Source organism: Netta rufina (genome assembly GCF_964035555.1).
Source record: "Netta rufina genome assembly, chromosome: Z".
NCBI classification, from domain to species: domain Eukaryota; kingdom Metazoa; phylum Chordata; class Aves; order Anseriformes; family Anatidae; genus Netta; species Netta rufina.
Window position 1 is genome coordinate 70419685 of NC_140126.1, and position 23148 is coordinate 70442832.

Genomic DNA, 23148 nt, shown 5'->3' on the forward strand with positions numbered 1-23148 from the left:
GATGGGTTCGGCCAAACTCAGCAAACAGCTCTGAGAAGCTCATACGGAAAGTCGCTGGAAATGGGTGCGCCAGAGCTGGGAAGAAGCTCAAGCTGACAGAAGAGGAGCCGCGCACACAACTGCCCCTCGCTGGTCAGCAGCTGCGCATTATGGGGAATCGGACGTCCTTAGGAACAAAGACTGTCCTGGCAACCTTACAGCTTATTCTCCTTATTAACAATTGGACAGTTTATGAGCCTGAAACATGGGACCAGATTGAGGTCAAGGTGTGAGACTCTGCTACTAACAATGACAAGGTTGCAGTGGGATTGATCTGCACCTGGTGAGCAATCTCTGAGGCCCTAAAGAGCCCTGTGGGACCACAGTCAGAAACGTGTGGTTTGCCAGACAGCGAGGAAGGTGTGGGCTCGTTTACTGATCAGACTGCCACACCATCGGCCCCTCTGCTGCTACAGCCATCGAAGGCTTTTGCTGTTATGCCCCCTGCTGACCTGGACGTGCTTTTTGACCCAGGCCTATTGGCCTTGAAGAGGAGATGGAAATGTTTTCCTTTGATCTGGGAAGAATAGGATACATAAGGCCCAAAGACCGAGTTGCTTAACAACTTAAAGTGAGACATTGTTCCCATGACTAGCCCTGGAATTCCCCGCTGTGTGTAATCAAGAAAAGGAATGGAAAACAGATATTGTTATATGCTCTCAGGAAAAATAATGAAGTCATGGAAGATATGGGAGCACTTCAACCAGGATTACCAACTCCAACGATGCTCCCCCAGTCATGGACATTAATAGTAATAGACTCAAAGCATTGTTTGTTAAACACTTGCCAGAATTCGGAAAACTTTGCCATGTTTATGTTTCAATTGATACCTTTTCTGATTGCACATATGTATAGGTGTACTTGGGTTTAATATGTAAAAGCAATGTTCTGTATATTTAGAAAGTTTGATGTTCGTGTGTGCATGTTGGTAGAGCGTAGACTCCTAGCACACCCAGCACTGTTCAGTTGCCTTTTATAAATACTACTAAATTCAGATTGAGTTGTATCTTCATTTATAACACCCTTAAACTGCCTGAAAGAGGAACGCTGTCAGCCTGATGGTATTTATAGGGGGCTTCCATCTCATGCTTTTCACATCCTACAAAAACAAGCGGGCATGAAGACGTCGTTTTAACCCCCAAATCTTAATTTTAGCATGCTTTAGGTAGTACTTCAAGCTTTGAAGCATTTGGGTGGAAAAAAAAATGGTGACCAGCGCCCCCCCTCGCCACCAGCGCGCGGGCCAGGCGGGCGCCATTTTGCTTCAGGGCACGGGCGCCGGCTTCAGGCGCGGCGGCAGCACCATGGCAACGGCGGCCATCTTAGGCGCGGGCAAGCGGCTTCCCGCGCGGCGTCCATGACGGGTGAGGGCGAAATGGCCGCCGGAAGGGAAGGGGAAGGGGAAGGGGAAGGGGAAGGAGGGGGGGCGGTGGCGGCTGCTCGGCCCCGCCTCGGGTCGCGGTGGCGGCTTCATGCGGGCCGGAGGGAGGTGGCGGAGGCCGCTGGGGGCCGGGGCCGGGCCCGGGCCTCGGGGCCGGGCTGTGTGAGGGAGATCCGGGACAGGAGCGGTGAGGGGGAGCGGGAGGGCGGTGGCGGCGGGTCGGTGGGGGGCGGGAGGGCAGCGGGGCCTCAGCTCGCTGAGGGCGGCCCCGGGGGTGGCGACATAAACAAAAAGGTTATGGAGGGTGCTCGAATTAACTGCGGTGGTCGAGGAGAAGGTGTGAGGGGATGGGCGTGGTGGGGGCAGGCCGAGCTGAGCGTTAGGCGGGGTGGGGAGGTTTGGTTTCAGCAGGTGGCTGTTAAAAACAGTTAAATGGAAGTTATTCTTGTTTATTTTTTAACTTAGAGATGCATTTCGTATTTACGTTTCGAGACAAGTTACAGGAATGTTGAATGAGATATGTGACATTTCAGCAGCTCGTTTAGAAAACAGCCCCCATTCTGTATATGGTGGAAGCTGTTGTCATATTAAAATATTTGTTGAACAGTAAGATCTGGCAAAGCAGTCCGCATACCAGCTTTATCTTAAAAATACGATAGCCTTGTTACTTCCAGTAGAACCTCTCAAGTAAAGCAGGTGTATGAGAACTGGCTGGTTTAGTTTGTTCTACAAAAAGGAAAACATAGCTGTTCTGTAAATGCTACTATAGAATAACATGGAACAATGCAGATCTGCACGTTGTGCATTTCATTTACTTCTGGGTTTCATTTAGTTTAGAGGTAGGGAGATCTGCGGATTGAATGGGCACAAGACCTGTGAATGTTGGAAAGAATGCTGCTTATCTCTAATGAAGACTCTAGTTTTGTTTTCCAGCATTAACCACTATGTAAGTTTGGAAACCCTTCAAGAAAACAATTGTTGCATTGCTAAATAACATGTTAGGAAAATGCAAGAAATAATGTTTAAATATGAGGGAAGAAAATGTTTTAACAGTGTTGGGTTGTCAAGTACTGGATCAGGTTGCACAGGGTGACTGTAGAATCTGGAGATACCAGAAACTGAACCGGACAAGGCCCTTGGCAGCCTGCTGTAGCTGACCCCAATTTATTCAAGAGCACTGAACAGATGATCTTCAGAAGTGCCTTACAGCCTCAGCTACTCTGATTTTCTAACCAGCAGTTCTGAACTTTTAAAATTGCATTAATTTGGTCATAACTCCACTCCAAATGTGCCTGTCTCTCTGCTAAAATGTAGGAAAACTCTCCAAATAGGTCTTTGCAAGTCTTTACTTGGAATTGCTGCTCAGTTCAGTAGGATTTGTAGGATCATTTTGCAAACTTAGGGCTCATCTTTGAGGTGTTGCTGCCGTGGACTCTAATGGAATGAATGTTGATGTAACCACAGTTTGGTTGGTGTGAAGTGAACAGATGCCATGTACGCACAGTCTTAGAAAGTCTCAGACATACATGGCAGCCTGCTGAATCCTAACCCAGATCGCTTTTAATAAAAGAGCAAGAGAAAAAGAGACTGAATCTGCATTGTTTTCTTTCTGAAGAGCATGATAAAATAAAGTGCCTCTGCTGGAACATCATAGATCAGTGGTAATAATGATGGATATTTTTTTCCATCCTATTGCTGTTCACTGTGCTAACCCCAGTGGTGTCTTTTAAGATTTTTGATCAGTATTTGCCCAAACCTTCTGAGTTACACGATATGTACTGTGTTGGGCATCTTGTTAACCATGATGGGTAGGTACATAGAAACCCCTAAATGGAGCTGGTTATGTTGGTGTGTTTACTGTTTTTTAATGGTGTTCTATAACAGGCAGAATTTGGAGAAGAGGGGACCTTGTATATCTAAGTCACCATGTCTGGAATTGGCAATAAAAGGGCAGCTGGAGACCCTGGCCCTTCTGCACCTCCAGAAAAGAAGGCTGGGGTTGAAGACTCAGGAACCACAGTGGAGACCATCAAACTCGGAGGTGTTTCTTCAACGGTATGTCTTTCTTGTATGTTGCCACTCAACCTCTTGTTGTTTATTTTTTTTGTTTGTTTTTTTGATCTGGGAACAAAAACATCTCTCTTCCTTGCTGATGAGCCTGGTCTAGTGATCTGGCTTTCGTGGAATGTGCCACTCACTTGCACTTCTGCACAGGAGGAGATGGACATTCGGACCCTGCAGACCAAGAACCGGAAACTAGCAGAGATGCTTGACCAGCGGCAGGCCATTGAGGATGAGCTGCGGGAGCACATAGAGAAGCTGGAGCGTCGGCAGGCCACTGATGATGCCTCTCTGCTGATCATCAATCGCTACTGGAATCAGGTTAGCAACATGCTTGGTTAATACTGCTTTCTTGCACTTTCTTATATTCCCCTGTTCTCCATTAATTCACGTCCGTACTTTGTCTTGTCTTGCCTGTTGTGTTATTCAGTTTGATGAAAACATCCGCATCATCCTAAAACGCTTTGACCTAGACCAAGGTCTTGGAGATCTCCTGTCTGAAAGAAAAGCACTGGTGGTACCAGAACCTGAACCAGACTCAGACAGTAATCAGGAGCGCAAAGATGAGAGAGAGCGAGGTGAGGCACCTGGCTGGAAACAGTGGAAAGAATGTTTTTCAGCTGTGGACAATGTTGGTTTCCCTTTCTAAAGGCTGTCACTGGCTTTCTGATTATGAAGACTAGCATTATTTTTCTGCCAGAGCACTTACTTTTTGCATCTCTTTCTGTTCCTAGGTGAAGGACTGGAGCCAGCATTCTCCTTCCTAGCCACCCTAGCCAGCAGCACTAGTGAGGAGATAGAGTCTCAGCTGCAGGAGCGTGTAGAGTCCTCCCGGCGTGCTGTTGCCCAGATTGTCACAATGTATGACAAGCTGCAGGAAAAAGTGGATGTGCTGTCCCACAAGCTGAATAGTGGAGGTATGACCAAGGGGGCTGATACTCAAGGACCCCCATTTGCCTCCAGCATGGGCATGATGCTGCATTGTAAGCGTTAAGAATGACTAGGTTGTAATCTCATTTAGTTTCCAAAATAAGCTTGCCTAGCTTTCCAAAATCCTAATAATCAAAACCTCCAAGTTCTGCATGTTAGAAGCATATGATAATTGCCTCTAACTTTGAATGCTGAGAGGTCTGCCCAGTGTTGGGCTAAGGAGAGGTTTGTTACTGGCTGCAGTGTGCTTCTGTACCACAAGAGGTTACGGATTGCCGTTGAACCTTATCACCCAGCTATTCCTGGCCACCAAGTTAAAGGTTTCAAGTAAGGAATTCAAACAAGTATTTCAAACTCATGCTGAGCTTGCAGCTGAGTAAAAGGCTTAGGAATAACTGACTCTCAGTTTCCTCTGGGTTTTGAGCCAAATGGTACCCATCCAATGTCTTTTGGACACAAAGCAGAGATTTGCAGAGGAAACCTAAATGACTAGCATCTGAAAACTAATGTAGAAGATTCACTTTACACTCAGATGAATATTTGAAAAACTTGGCTTAAGGTTAGAATTCTAGTCTTTTTAGAGATGTGAATGCAAATTTACGTGCAAGTACCAAGTCATCTTTGTTTTCCCTAGTTTCTGGAGTGTTTAAATGGTCTGATTAAGGAGCTCTGCAAATCTAGCATTGGTGTGCTAGAGTATTACTATCCGTAGTTGGCAGTCTCAGACTCTGTTGCAGTAGTGCCAGTGCTATCATGTGAGCCTGGACTCAGTTGTTATAATTTGTCATTTGGTATATTAGCTTAAACCACCTGTTGAAGGAGGTTTGCACATGAATTTGACCTGCAGTAAGGTGTCAGTGGGATATAAGGACATGTTCTGTATTGCTGATGCTGACACGACTGGAATGATTTCTGGCATTAGGAGATAGTAACTGACAGTTGGGAATGTGTGGTATGTTAAACTGCAAAACCTTTTGCTTAGTGAGTGCTCTGTGTGGATGGAGATCAGACTTCAGGAACCACCTGCTGGAAGGATGTAGTAAGCTCAAGTTAACAGTAGAAACTTTTCTTTTCCCCTTTCTCTACTGTTTAATTCTTAAAAACAGCCTTCATTGATTTCTGTTCATTTCCTTTTCTTGTGCCTCCCTCAGATATTACACTGATGGAAGAAGCAGTCCTGGAGCTTAATTCCTACCTGTCACATGAAAATGGACGGCTGCAAGAGCTGGCTGATCTTCTTCAGGAAAAACATCGAATCATGTCTCAGGAGGTATAAAAAGGAGAGAGAAAATTTGTTTTGGGTTCTGTGCTTGATTATTTCCCACTTAGAATAATTTGTGGTAAAAATTATTTGGAAGACAGGTTATTGCTCTGGAGAGGGGCAGGAGCAATGGAATTTGAAAGACAAGTTCTGAACAAAGGTTACGGAATAGGTGGTCGTATGTAGGTTTTTCTGTGATTCAGATTCATTTGCTTTTTACATTGCTGAAGGAACGAGAATAACTGGATCAGTGAGTTGAGTGGTTGTGACTTTAGAAAGCAAAGCAGAGGAAATGGTAAGATGATGTTAAGATGACTGCGTAAATATCTGAGATGAGACACTTGACTTGATATCCCTGTCATTTTCATCTTCTTGGTTTCTTTGGGTCATGAATGAAAGTGTAAAAGCCTTAATTACAAGATCAACACAGTCATTAATTAAGGAATTAGTTAAGGGATTCAGATTATTGGCAGTATTTGCTTCAGAGGCATCAGTTCCTTTAATACCCATTTTTTGTTAACCATGGCCTTGTTCAGTGTTTATCCAAAGGCACTTTAGTGGTTTGTAGAGTAGCTGACTGTAAGGATTTAAAAGATTAAAAAAAAAAACAGTGCCTTTGAATAAGGTGAGTGGCTGCTTATACACTCTGCCAGATATACCCAACTTCTTGCCCTTTTTCCATTATCAGTTTTGTCTTATTTTCATTACTGTTTTAGGTACTGTTTTTTGACTTTTTTTTTTTTTATTACTGTTTTTAGCCAGTGTAAAATTTGGATAGTTCAAAATTTGGATACAGAGACTAATCTGTCACAGTAGGAAAAGGCAATAGCAAAAGGTGCAAAGGACATGAATGCAGGCTATGATATATTCATACATCAAAACAGAAGAAAAATAAATATTTAGCACTCTGAAAAACTGTTGATTCTATTTAATATTTCTATCCAAAATACTCTTTTGATTGCAGTTCTCCAAGCTGCAAGAGAGAGTGGAGACAGCAGAGTCTCGTGTGTCTGTTCTGGAGACTATGATTGATGACCTTCAATGGAATATTGACAAGATCCGAAAGAGAGAGCAACGTCTTAACCGGCACTTAGCAGATGTTCTTGAACGGGTAAGCACCATTGTCTTTACCCGGAATCCAGATAAATGGGTGTGGTTTTGAGCTGCACATCATCTTCCAAGGGTACCTTGCTATGAGAAATTAGAATCTGTACTATACCATCTTTGATTCTGAATATGCTGTAGCAGCGTACTCTTGGGGTTTAATGGAGTGTATATGAAACCTGTTGCCTTTTTTGCAGGTAAATTCCAAAGGCTACAAGGTGTATGGAGCTGGGAGCAGTCTCTACGGGGGCACAATCACCATTAATGCCCGCAAGGTAATCTCAAGGACTTGGTCACGTGCAGAGGGAAGGATAAAGTCATGAACAGATTGTATATAGGATCTTAGGTTGGAACAGAATCTAAACACCTTCTTTAATACAAATCTCCTGGGTGACCTTGAGAAACCATTTTGTTTGTATCTAAGTTTCCTGCTGTGAAACAGACCTGAGGGAAATAGACTCTGTCTCAGTTGGTGTTACCAGCCCATTACTTTTGAAGTAGTCACTTAATTAGTACCATCAGTAAATATATTAATGTCAGAACTTAAAAGCATTTTATCCCCAACAGTTTGAGGAGATGAATGCAGAACTGGAAGAGAATAAAGAGCTTGCTGGGAACCGCCTCAATGAGTTGGAGGAACTGCGCCAGGATCTTGCAGAAGTAACGACACAAAATGAAAAACTTAAGGTGTGATATCTGTACCTGTGTGATGTTGGAGGTGTTCTCTGTGGTTGGGTCCTGTCTGTTGTGCTGTACTGTGTCTCTGGTAATCCTTATTTGTAGTCTTCTATTCTGTGCTTCCTCTTCACATCCTGGGATGCATGAAAAACAGGTTGAGGGATTCTGTGCCTCTACTCCACTATTGTGATCACCACTTGGAGAACTACATCCAGCTCTGGGGTCCCCAGTATCTGAAAGGCAGGAAGGAACCTGTTAGAGTGGGTCCAGAGGAGGGCCGTGAAAATGACCAGAGTGCTAGAATACCTCTCCTATGAAAAAATGCTGAGGTGGCTGGGGTTGTTTAGGGCTGGAGAAGAGAAGTTTTTGAGTAGACCATATTAGCATCATAGAATATCACAAGTTGGGAGGGATCCATAAGGATCATTAAGTCCAACTCTGGCACCACACAGGTTTACCCAAAAGTTTAGACCATGTGACTAAGTGCACAGTCCAAACGCTTTTTAAATTCAGACAGGGTTGGTGCAGTGACCACTTCACTGGGGAGCTTGTTCCAGTGTGCGACCACCCTCTCTCTGAAGAACCTCTTCCTGATGTCCAGCCTAAACTGTCCCTGCCTCAGCTTAACACCATTCCCATGGGTCCTATCACTGGTGATTACGGACGATAGGTCACCTGCCTCTCCACTCCCCCTCGCGAGGAAGTTGTAGACTGCGATGAGGTCCCCCCTCAGCCTCCTTTTCTCCAGGCTGAACAGGCCCAGTGCCCTCAGCCGCTCCTCATGTGTCTTCCCCTCTAGGCCCTTCACCATCTTCATCGCCCTCCTCTGGACACTCTCCCACAGTTTAATGTCCTTCTTGTACTGTGGTGCCCAGAACTGCACACAATATTTGAGGTGAGGCCAGACCAGTGCAGAGTGGAGCAGGACAATCACCTCCCTCGACAGCAATGCCGTGCTTGATGCATCCCAGGGTACAGTTGGCCTTCCTGGCTGCCAGGGCACACTGCTGGCTCATATTCAGCTTGCTGTCAACCACAACCCCCAGATCCCTCTCTGCGGGGCTGCTCTCCAGCATCTCGTCGCCCAGTCTGTACGTATAGCCAGGGTTGCCCCGTCTCAGGTGCAGGACCCAGCACTTGCTCTTGTTAAACTTCATGTGGTTGGTGATCACCCAGCTCTCCAATCCGTCCAGATCTCTCTGCAAGGCCTTTCCACCCTCATTCGAGTCCACAGCTCCTCCAAGTTTGGTGTTGTCAGCAAATTTGCTCAGAACACCTTCTAGTCCTACATCCAAATCATTTATAAAAACAGCCAGATGTGGCCCCATTTACCACAACCCTTTGAGCCCTGCCCGTTAGCCAATTGTTCACCCATCGTATGGTGTTTTTGTTCAGCTGTACGCTGGACATCCGGTAGGATCCTATGGGAAACCGTGTCAAAAGCCTTGCTGAAGTCCAAAAAGATTACATCAGGTGGTTTCCCTTGGTCAACTAGATGGGTGATCTTATCATAAAAGGAAATCATACTGGTTAGGCACGACCTACCCCTCATGAACCCAAGTTGGCTGGTACCAATTACTGCATTGACCCCCAGGTGCACCTCAATAACTTCAAGAATCATGTCAGCAGTGGTGATCCCAGTTGATGTGTGGCAAGTTGAGATCCCCCATAAGGACAAGGGGAGTTGATATTGCAGCATTTCAGTATCCAAAAGGAGCTTACAAGAAAGGTGGAGAAATACTTCTTACTAGTAGTAACAGGAGAAGGGGAAGTGGATTTGAACTGAAAGAGGGCAGATTTAGATTGTATGTAAGGAAGAATTTTTTATGACTGGAACAGGTTGCCCAGATAAATTGTAAATACCCCATCGCTGGAAGTGTTTAAAGTGACATAGGGCAGGGCTTTCAGGAGCCTGATCTAGTGAAAGAAAGTTTTGTCTATGGCAGTGACATTGACTAAATGATCTTTAAGGGTTCTTTCCAACCCAAACTATTGTGTGATTTAGGTGGGTTGTGTGCTGGACTTGTACACATTTGTCCGACTTAAGCTTACATTTCAGTGCATTGGTGACACCATGTGGTCATCAGTGGAAATTATACTAGTTTCTTATTTCCATTCTTCATTCTGATGCATTTCTTTGGTATATTTTAATGATGTCTGGTTATTTAATTCCACATCTCTGGATTGACCCCTTTCACTTTATATAATATAATATATAAAATAATGTGACTATGTAAGAGAAACAGCCTAGCATATATGAGTAGAGAGAAAGAACAGACTTTTTTTTTTTTAGCTGATACTTAAGCATATTATATGCATCTACTTCACAGCAATGCTGTTAAAGTTCTACTTCTTAGGATACTTGTGCTATTGCCACTGTCAAGTTGCTTGTGGCAGCTTAATTCACTGTTATTCTACCTTGCAAAATGGATGCTGGAGACAGGGAGGTGATGTCATTTTCTGTGGCATCTTCTTGTGTCCTGACCAGGTTGAGCTGCGACGAGCAGTGGAGGAGGCTGTGAAGGAGACTCCAGAATATCGCTGCATGCAGTCCCAATTTTCTGTTTTGTATAATGAGAGTCTCCAGCTGAAGGCACATCTTGATGAGGCCCGCACTCTGCTTCATGGCACCCGCACCACACACCAGCGCCAGGTGGAACTAATCGAGGTAACACCTGTGCTCCATCTGACTGGGGAACATTATGAGCCCATCAGCTATCACTGTTGATTTGGGTGGCTCTGGTGATGTTTGGGAAATTTCTTCCTGGTGATAATTTATCTGTTCTTGTACCTTCTACTGATGAGGTGAGTGATACTCCCGGTCACTGCACCAAGTTCTGTCCATTTCTTATTCCACAGAGGGATGAGGTCAGCCTTCACAAGAAACTACGCACAGAAGTGATTCAGCTAGAGGACACTCTAGCACAAGTCCGCAAAGAGTATGAGATGTTGAGGATTGAGTTTGAACAGACACTTGCTGCCAATGAACAAGCAGGTATGGAACTTTTCTGCAATGTTAAAAAAAAATAAGTAAATTAGAAGACTGCATTGCAGCACAGCGCTTCAGTGTCATTCCTTTTCTACTATTAAATAATTGTTCTGTCAGGTTTCAAAAAAAAGCTCTTTTCATGTTTCAGGGCAGGCCAGTTCCATGGTTCCATGCTATCTGACTTCCTTATAGGTGTTGCAAAATACTGCATTTTGCTAATAATTTAGGTTATGACAGAGCATTTTGCATTGTTAAAAAATTATTTTGGGGAGGATTAATTTGCAAATCTGGGATAACAGCCTAGACAGGACACTGGTAATGCTCAAATTCTATCCAAAAGAAAGAAACAAGCTGTTCTTAAAGTAGCCCTTAAATTATAGAGATTTCTAATAGCATGACTGCTGTGAGTTAATATTCAGCCAGTTCCCAAGCAGAAGATAGCTAATCTCCTTCTTTTTCACCTGTTTATTGCTAAGCCTGATGTTACATAGCTTAGAGTATCTCTTTGGTTTGTTTGGTCTGCTTGGTTGTGCTCCCTCTCATCCTCTTGTGCACCTCTTTTCTGCTCACTGTGGAGGCAGAGTGAGAAACAGAGAAGACCTTGACGCAGCAAGCACTATTCGGCAATAACCAAAACATCAGTGTGTTACCAGCATTGTTTTGGTCCTAAATCTAAAAACAGAAGCGAGTGAGCTGCTATGAAGAAAACTAGCTCCATCCCAGCCAGACCCAGTATGATTATATTTTTTCCCCCACATTCCTTAAGGGAATAATATTAAAGGAAAACCAGGGCTGAGAATTTGCAAGGACTTATGGTAGCTTGTAAAGCTAGTCTGATTTTTTTTTTTCCTCTAAATGCTCTGTTGTGTGGTAGAATTATTATTACCTTATTTTGACCGCTTGTCACTATCATTCAGCTTGTTCTCCATCTCTATGAAAGTCTTAACAGAAGATCAGCAAAAGTGTGTTGTTACGGTTGTGTGTTTCTGATTTCGTAGGTCCAATTAATCGAGAGATGCGTCATCTCATCAGCAGCCTCCAAAATCACAACCACCAGCTGAAGGGAGAGGTGTTGAGATACAAGCGCAAACTGAGAGAGGCCCAGTCTGACTTGAGCAAGGTACCGGAGTGGGAAGTGGCAGAGGGGAGCAGGGAATGCTTAGTGGAATGGGGAATACTCTCAGTCCTGTGTAGAATAACAGAGTGGTTTGGGTGGGAAGGGACCTTAAAGATCATCTAGTTCCAATCCCCCTGCTGTGGGCAGGGATGCCACCCACCAGACCAGGTTGCCCAGAGCCCCATCCAACCTGGTGTTGAACACTTCCAGGGATGGGGCATCCACAGTTTCTCTGGGCAGTCTGTGCCAGTGCCTCACCACACTCTGAATTAAGAACTTCCTACTTGTATCTAATCCAAACCTATCATCTTTTGGTTTAAAGCCATGACTCCTTGTCCTATCACTACATTCCCTGATACGGTGTCCCTCCCCAGCTTTTTTGTAGGCCCCCTTTACATACTGTAAGGGTGCTGTAAGGTCTCCCTGAAGCCTTCTCTTTTCCAGTCTGGACGCCCCCAATTCCTTCAGCCTGTCTCCATAGGAGAGGCGATCCAGCTTCTTGATCACATTTGTGTCCTTCCTTTGGACTTGTTCTGATACTTCCATGTTGTTCTGGTGCTGGGAGCCCCAGAGCTGGATGCAACGCTTCAGGTGGGGTCTCACGAGAGCAGAGCAGAGGGAGAGAATCTCCTTCCTCGACCTGCTGTCCACGCTACTTTTGGTGCAGCCCAGGACACGGTTGGCCTTCTGGCCTGCAAGCACACGTTGTTGGCTCATGTTGAGCTTCTCATCCGCCAGCAACCCCAGGTCCTTCTCCTCAGGGCTGCTCTCAATCCATTCTCTACCCAGCCTGTGTCTGTGCTTGGGATTGCCCCAGCCCAGATGCAGGACCTTTCACGTGGCCATGTTGAACCTCATGAGATTCACACAGGCCTGCCTCTCAGGCCTGTCAGATCCCTCTGGATGGCATCCCTTCCCTCCAGCGTGTTGACCACACCACATGGCTTGGTGTCACTGGCAGACTTGCTGAGTGCACTGATTGCAGTGCACTCAATTCCACGGTCCATGTCACCCAGAAAGATATTAAACAGCACCAATCCCAATACTGACCTCAGAGGGGCACCACTGGTCACTGATCTCCACTTCAGTGTTGAGCAGTGGACACTTGGACAACGCTGACTGCAACGTTCTGAGTGCAACCAGCCAGCCAGCTCCTTACCCACCAACTGGTCTATCCACCAAATCCATGTCTCTCCAATTTAGAGACAAGGATATCGTGGGGGACAGTGTCAAATGCTTTGCACAAGTCCAGGTAGATGATGTCCATTGCTCTTCCCCTATCTACCAGTCCTGTAAACCCACCAGATTTGTTTAGCACAATCTGCCCTTAGTGAAGCCGTGTTGGCTGTCACTAATCACTTCCTTACTTGTAATATCACATCCTTGCTTTTAATATCAGCCTTTCTATTACAGCATGCAGTATGTGTGTAGTGTAATTTCTGGTGGAGATCCACAGTCTCCTGCTTTCCACTTACCAAACTAATTGTCTTCCTTTTGTAGTTATACAGTGCTCTGTGAAAAGTATTAGCAATTTCAGAAAAAGCACACCAGCTGATATCTGGGACAATGAGGGGAGAGGGATAAGGTTCCTTCAGGAACAGGTTCTTCACTGAGAGGGTGGTCGGGCACTGGAGCAGGATCCTCAGGGCAGTGGTCACGGCACCAGGCGTGCTGGAATTCAAGAAGCGTTTTGACATCACTCTCAGACACAGGTCTGATTTCTGGGCTGTCCTTTGGGGGATGCAGGAGATGGACTCGATGATTCTTGTGGGTCTCTTCTAACTTGGATATTCTGTGTTACAGGTTTCTGGCTAAATACTTAATGGTTAATTTCCTTCTGTGTCTTATCTTGTTCTGTTGCATGACAGATCCGCTCTCGCAGTGGCAGTACTATCTTACAGTCCCAGTCCAGCACTGAAGACACAAAGGAGGAGCCTCCAGAGATCAAACAGGAGCCAGATGATCCTTCTGCTCAAGTACCTGTGCCTAAGGCTGCTTCCGAAGATGCTAGTGAAGTTAAGGCCAGGCGAGATGAAGAGGAACGGGAGCGGGAAAGACGTGAGAGGGAGAGGGAACGAGAGAAGGAAAAGGAGAAAGAGAGGGAGCGAGAGAAAGAGAAAGAAAAGGAAAAGGAGCGGGAGCGGGAAAAACAGAAGCAGAAGGAATCTGAGAAGGAAAGAGAGTCCAAAGAGAAGGAGAAAGGGAAACATGAAGATGGAAGAAAGAAGGAGGCTGAAGTGATCAAGCAGCTGAAGGCTGAGCTCAAGTAAGAGTTGCTGATCCTCTCTTTCATGTGTGAGTGGAGCTAGCTTGGGTGATTGCGTGAGATAACTTGTGTCTCTTAAGAGATTGACTACAGACCTGAGAGGTTTCTAGCACCCTCTCTGTCTGATAATGGCTTGGACAACATAGTAACACTTCTACAATAGCCTAAACCATGAATACCAAATCGGGTACTTCTTAATGTGGGTCAGGTAATCTTTGCTGCTGTCATTACAACTGTGTAAAGCTTTACAGCAGCAGAATATTAATGAAGGGCACAGTGGTCTTCCCCGTCTTAGGTAGTACCAAAGCAGAGATGGGTAGCTGTTGCTATCCATGTTCCATTGGGTATGTACTTCTGTCACCCTCTGCCTTCCCTAAGTTTTTCAACCCATATGTGCCTGAACCTGTTTTTTTTCAGTCTCCATCTTGTACTCCTTGACTATTTTGCTTTTACCAGAGTGAGAAGAGCCAGAGAGAACTCCGTATATGTGCAGTGTGGGAGGTGGAGCAAATACTGGTCTGACTCTCATGCTAGTTATACAGCAACGTAGCTTTTCTGCCAGGTACTCGCAGTTGTCTCTCTGTACTTCCAGGAAGGCCCAGGAGAGTCAGAAGGAGATGAAGCTGTTGTTAGATATGTACCGCTCTGCCCCCAAAGAACAGAGAGACAAAGTGCAGCTGATGGCAGCTGAGAAGAAAGCAAAAGCTGAGGTAAACTTCACTTCTCTTCCCTCTTTTATGTTTGCATGCTACTTAAAACTCCAAGTACTCTGCACCTGCACTATGGTGCTTTTGTCTTCAGGCTGGAGGTGGTTTCTATTCCTGCGTCTGTTACTTACAAGAGAGATTGGAATAGTCTGGAGATGAAAAGAGAGATTACAGGATGCCCTTTTGTGGGATAATATTTTCATCGTCAGTATTAAAGGTAGTGGTTCTTTCAAAGCTGTATTTAGCTCTCTATTGCTGTAACATGTAGGTTGTTAGCTTTACATCATTAACAAGATTTAGAAAGACCTGAAGACAAGGAGGGATAGGCAGCCAATTAGACAAAAACTGAACTATGCTGTTAGGAATATCTTGACAGTGTGGTCTCAGATTTCTCAGTGGATGTGGTAAAGAACCATCACCTGGTGTATTTAAAACGAGGCTTGAATAATGATTTGAGAATTAAAATTTTAAAATGTTGCATCTGAGTGAATGTGTAGAAGATTCACTGAAGAGTTATGCTGTGATATTAAGTGATGTTATGAGCATGGCTGCCTTCTCCAGCCCCTCTGGTTCAGGACTTCCTCCTGTCCAGTCACTGGAACTCATCATGGGACTCAGGATCTCTGCCCAGGCCGGGGGTTGTGGCTGCTACTTTTTTTTTTGGGGGGTTCAACAGTAGTGACACTGAGCACATATCCCAAATATATGCAGAGGACACAGGACACTGACACAGCCTATCGGACAGATTGTTGCTGAGAAGCCACTGCCTTCAACAGCACCTACACATAGGACTCAAATAAAAAAAACAGACACGAATAGCTGAGTCTGTCTCCTCTTCTTCCACTGGTAGAGATGAAAGTTCACTATTGAAGGTGTGCATGCACACACAGCACCATCCAGGTTCACAAGTGTGTACAGATTTGCAGATCCCTCAAAACCACCCAGTACCTCTGACTGTGTCCTGGGGCCCATATCCAACTCACAAACCAGTTTATCAGTAGCTGGCACTTGGTCCCCACAGCACATGTATATATGTGTGAGGTTACACGGAGGTGGTTAAGAAAATATTTGCAAGGAAGGTATAAGTAGAGAAGCCAGACTGCCATGATAAGGCAGATGACCATACTGACCAGCTGTATTTCACCTGCAACCAGATCCTTTTGTACCCCCTTTCTGTCTGTAAACCTCTTAGTTGATCCTTGCTCCCCCTTCCCAGTGCACATCCTTTCATGGGTTTGCAGAACTCTACTGATTTCTTTAACCCCTCCTATTTTGGAGTCCCCTCTGGTTTAGTCTGTTCGTTTGCAAACCCCAGGTTGATCTTCCTGGAAGTGACACCTGTAGTTTGTTTACAGCCCAATAGTTAGTGTGACTGACAGCTTGTTTCTTGTCATTGTCTCCATGTCTGTTTTGTCAGGTCTGCACCTCTGCATGTTCTGTTTCTGGTTTCTCCCCTACATTTTTTTTTTTTTTTTTTTAATTTTTTTTTTTTTTCCCCTCCTTGGTGCCCTAGTTGACAAGATCCCCAGCCAGATAACCTTTCTGGGATAAACGCACTTACGTTCTCACATCAGTAAGGAACCAAACCTGGTCAGTCACACTGTTGCTGCCTCCTGTGTTTTGTCAGTCAGGTTATGTCTTTGTATGTTTTGTGTATGGCTTCTTCCTTTTTAATTATCCCTTTTTGCACTGAAAGCAATGCTTGACCAGATGCCTTAAAGGAGCAGGTATTCTTACTCTGTTTAGCCTTGTATGTGCAACTGCAAGAGAAAACTGATGTACTCCGGTAAGAGGTGATACGGAATTTTCAAAAGTTTTGTAATCAAGATTTCAGTCTTATAGTCTGTCTCAATACTTTCTCTGCCGGTAGTACAATGTCTTGTAGAAGTGAGATGGATTTTATTTTCCCATACTTTGAGGGCAGTTTTTCTGAAGCTTTGCATAATTGTGGGGAAAACCAGCTCTTAACAATGTTCAGGCCACCTTCTTGTGTTCAGTGTTTCTGTCTTGTCTGTCTTCTAGCTGGAAGAACTAAGGCAAAGGGTAAAAGAATTGGAAGACAAGGAGAAAAAGGAGAGTAAAAAGATGGCTGATGAGGATGCCCTCCGGAAGATCCGGGCAGTAGAGGAACAGATTGAGTATTTACAGAAGAAACTCGCCATGGCTAAACAGGTGAGAAATTTCTGCTAAGTTCTGTCACAGTTTGAGTGTATTGGAAGTAGGTGCCTTCAGTTTACAGCCAGGAAGATTACCTGAGGGAACGAATTTCTGTTTCTGTGTATTCATTCCAGTGATGTGCAAGTTCTGTCCCTGTTTATTGAAGCGAAAAAGGAACAAAAAATCCCAACACCAGCTGTCACAAAGCTCATGTCAGGCGTGGTAGGGAAACTTAGTTGTCCATGTGGCTTAGGTGAAGAGCACAGAGGAGAAGTGTCTGGGTCAGCCTCTACAGGAGGAAGTTGTAATTTCTTTTTAGAAGTATTTTTATTGGCACAGTTCATACAATTCATGCACGTGCACAGTGTTGTGACATACCTTCCCTTTAAGTCGTCTTCAACAAAAAAAGGCTTAATCTAATGTTAACAGGGTGGGACCCATTGAGCAGGGGAGAGGCAAGCCAATCATTTGATGTGTATTCTTTTAGAATTGATTTTTTTCTTATTGTACAGAATTGCACTGTCTTGTCATTCACTCCATTTATATTGAAGCAGCCTAAGTGAGTATAAAGGCCTTGTCACCATTTTATCTGGAAACTGTTGAGTTGTCCATATATAGTGTTATTGGCCTATTTTATATGGCAGCTATTTAGCTAGCTGCCAGAAGCTAAGAGATGGCCTGTGCCACATCTGATTATTTTTTTTCCCCAGCAGATACAAGCTAGAGTCTGTGAATTCCTGTCAAGATGAGGTGTTTTTTTTTTTTTTTTTTTTTTTTTTTTTTTTTTTGTACACCTTCTAGTTCAGGGCATTTCTGCTGTGATGCAGGCTTCTAGGGAGTACTTTTGTCTGGTTGCAGGGAAGATACCATCAGTCTTCTTTGGTCTGTGCTAGTTTTGGTGTCTCTGAGTACAATTTTCAGGGTAACCATTGGGGTACAGGAAACAGTTCTACCAGAGCCTGTAATCCTCTTGCAGGAGGAGGAGGCTCTGCTGTCAGAAATGGATGTCACAGGCCAAGCCTTTGAAGACATGCAGGAGCAGAACATCCGCCTGATGCAGCAGCTGCGGGAGAAGGATGATGCCAACTTCAAGCTGATGTCAGAGCGCATCAAGTCCAACCAGATTCACAAGCTGCTGAAAGAGGAGAAAGAGGAGCTGGCAGACCAAGTTCTAACACTGAAGACACAGGTAACCTGGGAGAAGTAGAGAGGACACACAAACTCACAGGAAGATGGAGGTGTTGTTTGTTAGCCATGGTAGACAGCCAACCCACACACAACTGCTTACCCACCAACACCCTGTGGTATGGGAGAAAGAAGGGTAAAAGTGAGAAGTCCCATGGGTTGGGATGAAGACAGTTTACCAAGTAAAACAAAACCTGCATGTAAAAGTGAAGCAAAATAAGGAATTCATTCACTACTTCCCATTGGTCACGCATAATGGTTGCCTGGGAAGACAAACACCATAACTCTGAACATACGCCCCTGTTCCTCCTTCTTTCCCCAGCTTTTATTGCTGAGCAAGATGTCATGTAGTATGGAATACCTCTTTACCCAGCTCAGGTCAGTTGTCCCAGTTGTGTCCCTTCCCAAATTCTTGTGCAACCCCAGCCTACATGCTGGTGAGCAACAGAAGTCTTGATGCTGTTTCAGCACTGTTCAGCAGCAACTAAAACAGGAGTGTGTTGTCAATGCTGCTTTGGTCACAAATTTGAGACATAGTGTCATGCAACTTGCTATAGAAACAATTAACTCTATCTCAGCCAAAACAAGTACAGGAAGGAATGTTTCCCCTAATCATCCTAGATAAACCATATCAGACTTTGAAGGGGTCTGTCCTAGTAAGGAACTGCTGTATGAGTATAAACTCATACAGGTTCATTGCTATGAACAGCAAGATGAAGGAGAAAACGGGATCACAGAATCATAGAACAGTTTGGGTTGGAAATCACTACCTAATCTAAATCTACCATCTTTTGATTTAAAGCCGTTACCCCTTGTCCTATCACTATACTGCCTGACAAGGAGTCCCTTCCCATCTTCCCTGTAGCCTTCTCTCCTCCAGGCTGAACAACCCCAGCTCCCTCAGCTGGTCTTCATAGGAGAGGTGCACCAGCCCTCTGATCATCCTCAGGGCCCCCTGGACTCACTCTAATATGTCCATGTCCTTCATGTGCTGGGGGCCCCAGAGCTGAACGCAGTAGTTATTTTCCTATGTTAACAGTTCTACATATAAATTCTTCCATCTCTGAAGACCTGCAGAGCATGCATTTCAGCCCTTCTGTATCTCCTCTCTCTCTCTTCCCAAGGTGGATGCCCAGCTGCAAGTTGTACGTAAACTGGAGGAGAAGGAACACTTACTTCAAAGCAGTATTGGAACAGGGGAGAAGGAGCTAGGTCTCCGAACACAGGCCCTGGAAATGAACAAACGCAAGGTGAGCAGTTGCTTGATTTCCTCTTGGATTATAAGATGGAGTGGTCTTGAGGGAAGCATAGAAAGCTCCTGTCTTCCGTTGTTAATATGGTACCTGATATTCCCTCCTGTTGGGCTAGTATACCAGAATGCTGAGGAGCTCTAAAAAGAGTTCTAATTAAGGTGTGGTAGGCTGATGTTTCCTTTGATAAAGATGAGCAAGGTGTAGTTGTTTCTGTGATAGGTTTCCTGTAAAAAGCACCATAGCTCAGGCTATCATGAAAGAGAGAGCAGCCAGATTAACTGTCATCGTGTAAAGCTTTCATAGGAAATATGAGAAAAATGAAAGAAAACTATGGTTGGGGAATGTTAAGACATCTGTTAAATGTGTAAGATCATAAAACAAAGTAGGCCTGTAGAGTGGAATAAAACTGAATGTCATGGCTGATCCTGCCATTGTTATCGAGTCTTTAGTAGAAATACAGGAATGACAGACAGAAAGGAAGACAGGAACAGCACTTTGAAGAGGAGATGGGGGAATTCCATGCAGTCGCTTGTGAATAATACCATGTTCTGAAGTACTAAGAGAACTTGGCTAATAGATTTACTAGTGCAGGGACAGTTAGAGAACGCTAAGAAACTGGTGAAGAGAGAAAACAGTTTAAAAACAAACCAAAATGCGACAGAGTTCATCTTGCAGTTCTCTCTAGTTTAGCTTTAGGCCTGCCTATAAATTTAGTTGAGAAAGTGTAGGAGTTGAGGGCTGAAAACACTTGAATGAGAACAGGATTGTGGGAGCATTAATGCTTTTCTAATAGGGTTGCATTATAGTGTAATGGGGCTTATCTTTAACAAAGAGGAGTGTTCAAATTAAATGATTAGAGCTTGTTGACAAGAAGATAAATTGTTGTTCTTGTAAAGTTTAGGGAATAAATTTAGTTCTTCCATTTGAAAATACCATAATCAGATTGAAAAAAGTAAATTTCCCATGGCCCTGGAAGTATTCTATGGGCAGTCTTGAATTGTCAGGTGGAGGGACTAGAAGTCACTAGAACTTTTTCCATGTCTGTTATTTCTATAATGGTTTACTTTTTCAGGCCATGGATGCAGCCCAGCTTGCAGATGACCTGAAAACCCAGCTAGAGGTGGCTCAGAAGAAGCTACATGACTTCCAGGATGAGATAGTGGAAAACAGAGTAACTAGAGAGAAAGAGATGTTCAACTTCAAAAGGGCTGAGGTATACAGTTTGTGCACAATCCTTCCGTATCTGTCTCCTTTGGTGTCTGTCTCCTTTTGCATTGAACTCAGAGCAAATTCCAACTACGTGAGTTTCCTTACTGTTTCCTAGCTAAAACTTTTTTGTTGTTGTCCATTCACTTGGATTTCAGCTCCATCTATTGAAATAGCCTCTTGGCTGTTTAGGTTTTGATATTATTGACAATACGAGTGGCACCAGCTGATGATGTCATCTTTTGTAAGTCTTCTGGTCTATCAGCAATAAAAGTACAGGTAGAGTGACTTACCTAGGTGTGCTGTTGGGCAGGTGCTACCTCTGTTTCTTCCTTGGAGTGACAGAAGACACTGCTCACTTATTTACCGTCTTGTTTTCATACAGGAAGACATTTCTAGGTTACGCAGGAAGCTGGAGACCACTAAGAAGCCTGACATGGTTCCCAACTGTGATGAGATATTGATGGAAGAAATCAAGGATTACAAGGTGCGTAGCTGTCTCCCACTTCCCTCTTAACTCTGCTTTAACCAAAAGGCTGTGTAGTCATGCTTTCAGTATATGACATTATTTGTTTAGACTCTGGCACTGTAGACCTACTTTGCGTAGAGTAAAGCACCCTTTTCATATGAGGAGTGGAAAGACCCTCATCTTTAGTCACATTTTAATGTATCTAGTGCAACGCAATGAGCGCTCTCTATAATGATCCTGTCTTGCAGGCCCGCTTGACCTGCCCGTGCTGTAACATGCGCAAAAAGGATGCTGTCCTCACGAAGTGTTTTCACGTCTTCTGCTTTGAGTGTGTGAAAACACGCTATGACACCCGGCAGCGTAAGTGCCCCAAGTGCAATGCCGCCTTCGGAGCCAATGACTTCCACAGGATCTACATCGGTTGATTCTTCCCACTGGAGGTTGCAGGACATTGCTACTTGTGGTGACCACCCAGCCTCCCTCACTTTCTCTTACTGTTACCTGTGGGGCAGTCGGTGCTTCTGTCTGTTCATCTACAGTCTCTTCTGGGCAGCATGAATAGGGAATGGAAAGAAATAGATTGCGGATTTTGGTTCCTTTCTTCTCGATATTCTTTTATTCTCGCCTTCATTATTTGTGTTTTTTTTTGTTGCCTCAGAGGATGTTTTCCACCTGTCAGTTGCACACTGTCAAGTTGGAAAATTTCTAAGTGAAGTCCTGGCTTGGTGGGATGAGAGCTGTCTGTGTTCCTACAGAAAGAAATGAGGCCTTTACAGAATCACAGAATCAACTAAGTTGGAAGAGACCTCCAAGATCACCCAGTCCAGACCCAATGCTGACAAGTCCTCCACTAAACCATATCCCTGAGCTCTACATGTAAACGTCTTTTAAAGACCTCCAGGGATGGTGACTCCACCACTTCCCTGGGCAGCCCGTTTCAATGCCTAACAACCCTTTCAGTAAAGAAGTTCTTCCTAATATCCGACCTAAACCTCCCCTGATACAACTTTAGCCCATTCCCCCTCGTCCTGTCACCAGGCACGTGGGAGAACAGGCCAACCCCCACCTCGCTACAGCCTCCCTTGAGGTACCTATAGAGAGCGATAAGGTCGCCCCTGAGCCTCCTCTTCTCCAGGCTGAACAAGCCCAGCTCCCTCAGCCACTCCTCATAGGACTTGTTCTCCAGGCCCCTCACCAGTTTTGTCGCCCTTCTCTGGACTCGCTCGAGCACCTCAATGTCCTTCTTGTAGTGAGGGGCCCAAAACTGAACACAGTACTCGAGGTGCGGCCTCACCAGAGCCAAGTACAAGGGGACGATCACCTCCCTAGCCCTGCTGGCCACACTGTTTCTGATACAAGCCAGGATGCCGTTGGCCTTCTTGGCCACCTGAGCACACTGCTGGCTCATATTCATCTGACTATCCACCATCACTCCCAGGTCCTTCTCTTCCAGGCAGCTCTCCAGCAACTCATTTCCCAGCCTGTAGCTCTGCTTGGGGTTATTGCACCCCAGGTGCAGGACCCGGCACTTGGCCTTGTTGAACTTCATGCAGTTGACCTCAGCCCATCAGTGCAGCCTATCCAGATCCTCCTGCAGAGCCTTCCTACCCTCAAGCAGATTGACACACGCACCTAATTTGCTAGCCGCCAGTTGACTGGGACCTCCCCTGATAGCCAGGACTGCCGATAAATGATGGACAGTGGCTTGGCCAGCTCCTCTGCCCGTTCTCAGTACCCTTGGGTGGATCCCATCCGGCCCCATTGATTTGCGTACATCCAAGTGCTGCAGCAGGTCTCCAACCATATCCTCATGGATAGTGAGGGCTACGTCCTGCTCCCCATCCCCTTCCACCAGCTCAGGGTGCTAGGTATCCAGAGAGCAACTGGTTTTGCCACTTAAGACTGAGGCAAAGAAGGCATTAAGCACCTCAGTCTTTTCCTCATCTCTCCTCACAAAGTTTCCCCTTGCATCCAGTGAAGTGTGGAGATTCTCTTTAGTACTCCTTTTTGTGTTAATGTATTTAAAAAAAATCTTCTGTTGTCTTTAACAGCAGTAGCCAGATTGAGTTCCAGATGAGCTTTGGCCTTTCTAGTTTTGTCCCTACACATCCTTACGTCATCCTTATAATCCTCCCGAGTGGCCTGCCCTCTTTTCCGAAGATCATAAACCCCCTAAGCTCTAGCCACAACTCTCTGTTCAGCCAGGCTGGTCTTCCCTGCCAGCTCGTCTTTGGGCACGTGGGGACAGACCACTCCTGCGCCATAAAGATTTCCTTCTTGAGGAGTGCCTAGCCTTCCTGGACTCCTCTGCCCTTCAGAACTGCCTCCCAATGGTCTCTGCCAAC

The 23148-nt window shown here is 45.0% G+C and overlaps 1 protein-coding gene across 1 annotated transcript; it reads left to right on the forward strand.

Annotated features, from left to right (window-relative positions):
- The first annotated feature begins 1467 nt into the window (after positions 1 to 1467).
- Positions 1468 to 21411, forward strand: RNF20 (ring finger protein 20). Its single transcript, XM_084305092.1, has 20 exons — positions 1468 to 1607; positions 3305 to 3475; positions 3635 to 3802; positions 3912 to 4059; positions 4216 to 4398; positions 5563 to 5681; positions 6637 to 6783; positions 6974 to 7051; positions 7344 to 7463; positions 9943 to 10122; positions 10314 to 10449; positions 11442 to 11563; positions 13429 to 13826; positions 14419 to 14536; positions 16556 to 16705; positions 17667 to 17879; positions 19000 to 19125; positions 20201 to 20341; positions 20720 to 20821; positions 21052 to 21411. Exons 2-20 carry the CDS (start codon positions 3347 to 3349, stop codon positions 21226 to 21228), a joined length of 2955 nt encoding a protein of 984 aa, XP_084161218.1. The 5' UTR covers positions 1468 to 1607; positions 3305 to 3346; the 3' UTR covers positions 21229 to 21411.
- Positions 21412 to 23148: the final 1737 nt, after the last annotated feature.

Excerpts from the sequence above, each read along its gene's own strand:
- RNF20 (XM_084305092.1), top strand. The coding sequence starts at position 3,347 with ATGTCTGGAATTGGCAATAAAAGGGCAGCTGGAGACCCTGGCCCTTCT. Across the intron at positions 19,126-20,200 it reads TGGAAATGAACAAACGCAAG|GCCATGGATGCAGCCCAGCT; the intron begins GTGAGCAGTTGC and ends TTACTTTTTCAG. Across the intron at positions 20,342-20,719 it reads TCAACTTCAAAAGGGCTGAG|GAAGACATTTCTAGGTTACG; the intron begins GTATACAGTTTG and ends GTTTTCATACAG.